The 8,257-nt window shown below is 36.4% G+C and overlaps 1 protein-coding gene across 2 annotated transcripts; it reads left to right on the top strand.

Moving 5' to 3' along the window:
• The first annotated feature begins 3,474 nt into the window (after positions 1-3,474).
• Positions 3,475-5,059, top strand: LOC145948610 (uncharacterized). 2 transcript variants are annotated; one of them, XM_083058260.1, is made up of 3 exons: positions 3,475-3,828; positions 3,967-4,189; positions 4,277-5,059. In XM_083058260.1, the coding sequence occupies exons 1-3, from the start codon at positions 3,773-3,775 to the stop codon at positions 4,397-4,399; spliced, it is 402 nt and encodes a 133-aa protein (XP_082914386.1). In that variant the 5' UTR covers positions 3,475-3,772; the 3' UTR covers positions 4,400-5,059. The 2 variants fall into 2 exon arrangements, with proteins under 2 accessions (XP_082914386.1, XP_082914385.1); XM_083058259.1 differs by having other exon boundaries at positions 3,967-4,203.
• The last annotated feature ends 3,198 nt before the right edge of the window (positions 5,060-8,257 follow it).

Raw genomic sequence — 8,257 nt, 5'->3', positions numbered from 1 at the left:
GTTCAGAGGGTCGGGCCCCCAGTGCCCCAAAGGCGGGATGGCGTCAGGGAGGACGTCCCGCCTGGAAGGAGGCAGGCTCCCGGGCGTCCCGACGGAGGGATTGCACACTGCCTCCCACCTAATGGTGGGCATTCCCCGTTTTCTGTGACGTCTTGTATATTTCATGTTGCTTTTATAAGGACTGCGGCCTCTCTGGTTCGTCTCTCGACGGACATGCGAGGTTTCGGTTACGTCCTTTCAATGTGGTGGCGTCCTACAGTCCTCGTACAGTGTTGGTCTTCGGACTCGTTCGTTTGGGGTGCGGGGGTGATTGGCATTTTGCTGGTCACCCACGCACCCTTTGTCCGTGTCTCGGGAACATGGGGGTTGCGGCCACTCTGGTCGGCTAAGGCCGGCATGCGTGGTTCGGTTACGCCTCCATGTTACTCCTATGGTGGTACACGTAAAGTGTTTTTGTTGGGTCCCTTTGTCGTGGGGTCGAGCCTGTTGGCTCGCCGTCCGGTTCGGCAGGGAGAGTGAGGGCTCTCTTTCCTATTGCACGTCGTCCAGGGACGTAGGGGGAGCAGGCAAGTAATCCTGGCGCTCCCCCAAGTCTCCTCGTTGTGAGCAGACAGGGTTTTGGACGGGGAGTATGCCCCCCAGGCGTACTCTCCGGGATAAGTGCCTGGCAACGGGCCAGCGAATGGGGGCCCACCTGAAGTTATGCGGAAGCGATTCCGGGTGAGCCCTCGAAAGTGCACGGGATTACCGATGGTTTTTAGCGGGTATTATTGGGTCTGGCCCTTCTGGTCAGACCACGAGTCCCGCACTACACACGGTAAGTCTTCGGACTTGGCAATCCCTCCCTCAAGGGGCCGTGTGTGTGCGTAAATGCATTTCCCATCGTCAAAAAAAAAAAAAAAAAAAAAATAGGTGCGAACTTTTGGAGTCGAAAAATATGCTTTAATAGAAAACGTAATCTTGTTTAAATTGTATAACATATAACACTTGTTTTAAAATTTAATTATTAAAAATAAAAAAAAATATATATATGCATGTCTCTTAGAAATCTTAATATGTTTGAGATATCTTTAAGATGTATAATAGATATCTTTTAATAATGGTCTTCAAGACATCTTTTAAAAGAAATCAATTAGATATCTTTAATATGTCTATTACAAACATGTTAAAGATATCCTTTAAGATGTCTTTTTGAACGTTTATAGATATCTTTTTGAAATTCTACAAAGACATCTTCAACAAAATCTTTTTAGACATCTTTTAGATGTCTTCTAGATATCTTTTAGAAATGTCTTAAAGATGTCTTTAATGAGACATCTTTTAGATTTCTACAAGACCTCAATGTTATCCTTGTTGTTCGCTCGTGTGGATGTATTCCAAAATGAACTCTTTGGACGCATGCATTTCATGTATTAAGTGGTATCTCACGATATGCTTACTTCGTTTTTGAAATTCTCGGTTTTTTATTAATCTCAAAGCACTTTGGTTGTTGATGCGTTGAGAAGTTCCGTATTCTGTATAGAAGGCGTCAGCCTGCGAAGTAGCTTTTTTATCCAGATCAGTTTCTTGACTGTTTGGCAGTGTGACGTCCCGTCAAAATTTTAAATTTATATTTTCAATACCCACTGCGTGCTATCTTTATTCCTGCATTCTATTAATAACTTTATTCTTAATTTTACCTTCACACACAGATGTCTATACACTACTAAATCGCTAACTTGGGGCTTGGCGGACGAAAAAAGTGAGGCCGGCAGGATATCCGGTTTCGGCCATGATACATCGCAACAAAATGGCCTACGGTGCCTATTTATGTGTAAGCAACAGATGTCTATACACTACTCTGTGTGTGTGAAAGTGACCCGGCGTGGTGATCCGTATTTAAGCTATATAAAAATAACGGAAAAATGTCGAGAAGGTGTTGTATTCCGAAGTGCAAAAATAGAACTACAGATGGTTTTTACTTATTTAGGTAAATAGAATGCAATTATTTGTAATAAATATTCGCGAGTTTTGTAATTTTTTAAGGTTATTTTTTCATATTTCAGACTTCCTTTTACTCGTCTCGATATCCTAAAAATGTGGATTAATGCCATTGGGAGAAGTTTTCAACCAAAGAAAAGAAATTAATAATATGTCATTTTTAATAATATGTATGTAATATTTATTTACTTTTATTTACTTTTATTTTTTTCATTTACTTATTTTTTTGTGTTACTTGTTTTTAATGACACAATAAAAATTAATATAAATTAATTAATATTAATATAAATTAATACAAATTAATATAAATTTTATATTGTACATTCTTATCTTATCTAATAAAATATAACTAAATGTGATTCTTAAATTCGGCCCAAGAGCCATCGTCTAATAAAATATGTTTCATATTATAAAAATGACATTAATGTTTTATTGTTACTTCTTGTCTAAATCTAAAACAGATTTCGTAATTAATCAGATTAATCGTAATCTGTTATACTTTTTGTATATTATAAATATTTTATGTTCCAAAAATTACTTTTTAGTACTTTTAGTAGTATTAACGTGTATATAAAAAAAGCGTGAGCGGCCATTTTGTTGCGATGCGTCATGGCCGAAACCGGATATCCTACGAGCCTCACCTATTTTGCCGAGGTTATCTATAATAGTAGTGTATAGACATCTGTGCCTTCACATCAGGGTTTGACTAAGTGGGCCCAACCCAATAAAACCCACAGGGTTTTATTGGGTTAAACCCACTTTAAAAAACTTACTTAAAAACCCATTTATAAAACCCATCCAAAAATGCTAAAAATTTAATAATATTATAAATGAAGTATTTAATATTAATTAATTTTTATTTAATTTTTCTTATTTATTAATGTAATAGAAGGTCTATTACATTAATAAATAAAAAAAAATTAAATAAAAATTAATTCATAATAAGGAATTGTGCCAATTAAATAGCCAATTTTCTTAATCATTAGCGAATTATAAAAAATAAAATTAAAAAAATTTAAAAACCCAACAAAATCCCAAAAAACTCAATAAAACCCAAAAAACCCAATAAACCCCAAAAAACCCGGTTTAAAAAAAAAAACCCACTAGGCTGGGCTTTTTAAAAAAAAACCCGGGTTTCTTCAAACCCTGCTTCACATTGAACTATTTTGTTTTTCTTACATATTAATCAATCTCACTGGAATCTGGGGTCCACCATTCGCAGCCAATCACCGCCATCTAGTTCGATTGGCAATTACCATCTAAACACTAGCGATACGACCAATCAAGCGTCGTCTCGGGACTAGACCCTTACGTTATATTTCACATTGGCGGCGGCGTTAAGGTAATATTTCATGGGCAGCGAAATGCAGCAGCAGCGAGCAGCAGTTTAGTAATTTCCTAGATACAATTTGGTGATTTCTTGGATTTGCTGCGCTGCTTGATGCTGCTCATGAAATAGGTTCTTTAGCGTCGGGCCGTCGCGTCGGACGTGAATCAGCAGTAACAGACCTGACAGTGATACAAGATGTCATACGATCACAAATTATATCAATGGCAAAGTAATTGTACACGTCAAATTAATGAATATGTGAAAAGTGTACGTGAAAAACAAATAGCAGCTATAGCTACAGCCACAGTAGCAGTTTGTACAAAATCTATAACAAAACGGAGTTATAAGAAAAATCGTTATTGGATGGCCGACATTCTCAAGAAACGACACTAAATTGGCTTTTATTATTTAGTATATCCAATACTGAAATTGGATGATCTCCGATTTTTTAATTACTTTAGGATGACCGTTACTCAATTCGAAGAGTTATTGCAAATAATTGCACCCAGAATAACCCGGTAATATGTTGTTCGTGAACCAATTGGAGCAGAACAGCGATTAATAATATGTTTAAGATAATGCGATAGGTTAATTTATCTATTATACCTATGTATTTATAGCAACTGAGGAAATTATAATAATTTTTAATATTTCAGATACTTAGCCAGCGGTGATAGTATGATATCTTTGGCACACCAGTATTCAGTGAGTCAAACAGTAGTCACGCAAATTATTCCTGAAACATGCCAAGCAATATGGGAAGCGTTGCAGCCTCAAGTACTCTCACCGTGTAGAGCTAGAGAGTGGAAAAGTATTGCACATGAAATGAATGAAAAATGGCAATTTCCACATTGCATTGGAGCAATGGATGGAAAGCATGTAATTATACAGATGTAGTGTTTCTTTTAAATATTTATCCAATTAATTGTACAATTACCATGTCACTTAAACTATTATTTTTTTCAGTGTCCCAAAAACAGTGGCTCTGCCTACTTTAATTATAAAAAATTACATAGCATCGTATTACTGGCAATCTGTCATGTCAACTACTGTTTCACATGTGTTGACATCGGCGCCTTTGGAAGATAAAGTGATGGGGGTATTTTAAAAAATTCCCTAATTGGAAAGAAGTTTGCGCAAGGATTAATGGATGTTCCACCGTGCGACAAAATTTATGAGGGAAGTTTAAATTATCCTTACGTATTAGTTGCGGATGAAGCATTTCCATTGACCCCATATATAATGCGTCCATTTCCTGGAAGAGATGGCTTCCCACCAGAGAAAAAAGTTTTTAATTATCGACTCAGCCGAGCGAGGAGAGTTATAGAAAACACATTTGGAATCCTTGCAGCTCAATGGAGGATATACAAAAAATCTATTATTGCAAAAGTTGAAACTATTGAGAAAATGATTCAAGCTCAGTTACATTACATAATTAGCTACGTAAAGATAATTCAGCAAATACAGATAATATAGCTGATAGAGAATTAAGTGATGGATCTTTTATAGAAGGGACTTGGAGAACGATTATAGAACCAAGCACCAGTGCTCTGCAACAAATGGTCCCTTCCTCTACGCACACTTATTCAAGAACATCTGCTGTGATTCGACAGCAATTCATGGAATACTTTAATGAAGACGGCGCTATTCCGTGGCAATTTTTACGGATTTATCAGTAAAAACATGTTTATACTGTTTATATATTGTATTTAATTTTAAATTTGATGACAATTGCATGTATATTGTGGATGAATAATTGTACAAATATTATTTAATAATAAATCAGCAAATCTCAAAACCAATTATATATAAAATGATTTATTACATCATTTCTACAAAATAATAATATATACAGGGTGGCCCCGAACGTTCCAGCCAGACTTTGAGATCTTATAGGAAATTTAATTCTGAACAAAAAATTTCCTATAAACATGGGTCGAAAAATGGTTCCTTAAGAAGTTATTGCTCAAAAACCTCTGATAAAGGAAGAGCAAAAGGTGAAAAGAAAATGAAACTTAGAGTTATAGACTCGAACGGTCGCCGCGTTCGAACGCCCGCGCACAAAAACACTTTTCGAAAACACTGTTGCCCTCCGACCGTCTCAAAATTGTCACTGCCTTTTGTCTTGAAGCTAACATTGTCTTGTTATGTAGCTCGTAGAATCTTCTAGAACAGAGCTGTCCACGTTTTGCACTTTTCGGCCGATTTCCGAGGCTCACCGCCTAGCGGCCCCCACTCACGCTCGAGACCTTAGCAACGCGTGGCGCGATAACCGTAACTAAGACGCGCGGAGCTCTGTCTCAGGGACGGCGCATCTGTAACGCGATGCTGTTCCGTACCCCTTAACTAAATATTTTCAGTTTTTTAAAATCGCGATTTTTTAATTATTATTTTTATTATTAATTATTATTTTATACTTATATTAATATATATTTATTATTAGATTATATTTATATTTATAATAATTTTGACAATAGATTTCCACATCACCCATGAGGTACTATTGTTGACGCGTTTTTTTAATAGTGGTTTCCCCTGTAGGCCTAATCCACTTGAAAAGAAGAATAAAAAAACGACCAAAAAGCGATGACCAAAAACGAGAAAAATTAGAACATTAAAATTTTGTACGACTACGGCGTTCGTACGATTCGAGAACAGAAGGAATATCTATTTGAATATTTGAAGAACTTATTCGCATCAACGAAGATAATGATGCATCCTTCAAACAAGAGCGTCTGTCGGTTTTTATACATTTCATTTTTGAAAAAGAACATTCACATAAATAAGTCGAGCCAAACATAGAAAAAAATCGAAGACCGAAATTCCTAAGTCTCGGATAAGTCGCTACGTCTAAAATTTTATAAACTTCTATTCCTTTTTCCGGTCGCGTTTTAAGAGAAATATTAGTTTGTAAATTGCAAAGTTCTTGTTGCAATTCTATATTTTGTTCTTCGATTTGCGCAGTAAAAGGATTCTCGAGAAGAATAAGATCATTTCTGAACATTTCAAAATCTCTAAACCGTGTATTAAATTGACTAATGAGAGAATCGATTAAATAGAGATGCTTCTGAAAATTGCAGCTTTTGCCATGCTCTTCGAAAAGAACTTGACAAGATGGGAAGAAATATAAATTATCTGCCTCAATATGATTTTTAAATAATAATAATTGTCTACGGAAACAATCAATGGCGCTAACTAATTGAGAAATAACTTGATTCGTTCTTTGCAGATTCAAATTTAAAATATTTAAATGATTAGTCAAATCAGTAATAAAAGCGAGCTCACTGAGAAATTCTAAATCTTCTAGAAAAAATTTAAATTCGTCGCATTTTGTAATAGATATTTCTTGCAAAAAAAGGAAGATTTCTTTTCTTATTGCAAAAAATTTTTCTAAACATTTTCCGGCACTAAGCCAGCGGACTTCGCAATATAAAGGGACATCGGTATAAACCGCGTTATGCTCTTCGAGAAAGTGTTGAAACTTTCGATGGGAAAGAAATTTATGGCCACCTTTAATAAAATTAACAATTTGCGTTACCGTTTGCAAAGCAGTACTAAGTTTAACAGCTTTCCCGCATAACGCTTCTTGATGAATAATGCAATGAATAATCGGAAATTTTAAATCTCGCTGTCTGATTTGACCGAAAAAACCAATTTTTGCGCCAGTCATCGCTTTGGCACCATCTGTTACTATAGCCGAACATTTTGTAAAATCTACATTAAATTTATTGAGAGTTTTTTCTACAGCTCTGAAGATATCTATACCCGTAGTTGTGTCATGCAAAGCAACAAAATCTAAAAGCTCCTCGACACATGAGAAATCGTTTTGGACGATTCGAGTAAAAATACTCAACTGGCTCACGTGTCGATTATCGGTGCTTTCATCAAGACACAATGAAAAGTACGAGCAAGTTGCTAACAAAGATTTTAATTTATCTTCAATAGAAAGCGCAATATTAGTAATTCTACGTCCTATTGTTTGATGACTAAGCGAAATACTTGTAGCTTCGTCAACTGTCAATTTACCGTCGAAGGATTTTACTGTCTCAACGAGACATTTTTTTATAAACTCACCATCACTAAACGATTTGGAATGCTTCGCGATGAGGAACGAAATAGCGTATGATGCAGCTAAAGCTTTTGCATCATTATTGTCGGCGTTAGAAATTAATGTATTATTGTGAGAAACGCTATTATCTGCCTGATAAACTAATTTTAAACCCTCGAGTATGTTTAATTTTTCCTGATACGTATAATTGGAATATTGTCCGGAATGTTTGACTCTATAATGTCTCTCGAGAACGTAGTTTTTACGACAGACGGCTCGTAACCACAGAGAACACAAGTCGTTCGATTGCGAACAAAAACGAAGAAAATATCTTCCCATATCCTATCATACCTCTGTTCGTAATTCTGCTTACTTCCATCAGCCATCCTTCAAATAATCGATGAAATCTTGAGAATCGTGAGAATCTTGAGCACTCTCTCGCAGTAAGACGTTATACTGAGACACGCTTTGGCAGTTAGTAATCGGTCAAGATTACGGTTAAAACAATTGCGTTACGAATTACTGATATGCGCAGACTCTGCGCGCGACAACGAGACATTGTCGCGCGCAGAGTCTGCGCATATCAGTAATTCGTAACGCAATTGTTTTAACCGTAATCTTGACCGATTACTAACTGCCAAAGCGTGTCTCAGTATAACGTCTTACTGCGAGAGAGTGCTCAAGATTCTCACGATTCTCAAGATTTCATCGATTATTTGAAGGATGGCTGATGGAAGTAAGCAGAATTACGAACAGAGGTATGATAGGATATGGGAAGATATTTTCTTCGTTTTTGTTCGCAATCGAACGACTTGTGTTCTCTGTGGTTACGAGCCGTCTGTCGTAAAAAAATACGTTCTCGAGAGACATTATAGTACTCTGCGTTGATACCACTGCTT

This window comes from Prenolepis imparis, unplaced genomic scaffold, assembly GCF_030444845.1.
Source record: "Prenolepis imparis isolate NDT839.2.m4 unplaced genomic scaffold, iyPreImpa1.0 SCAF_495, whole genome shotgun sequence".
Classification (NCBI taxonomy): Eukaryota; Metazoa; Arthropoda; class Insecta; order Hymenoptera; family Formicidae; genus Prenolepis; species Prenolepis imparis.
This window is presented reverse-complemented; position numbering and strand designations above follow the sequence as displayed.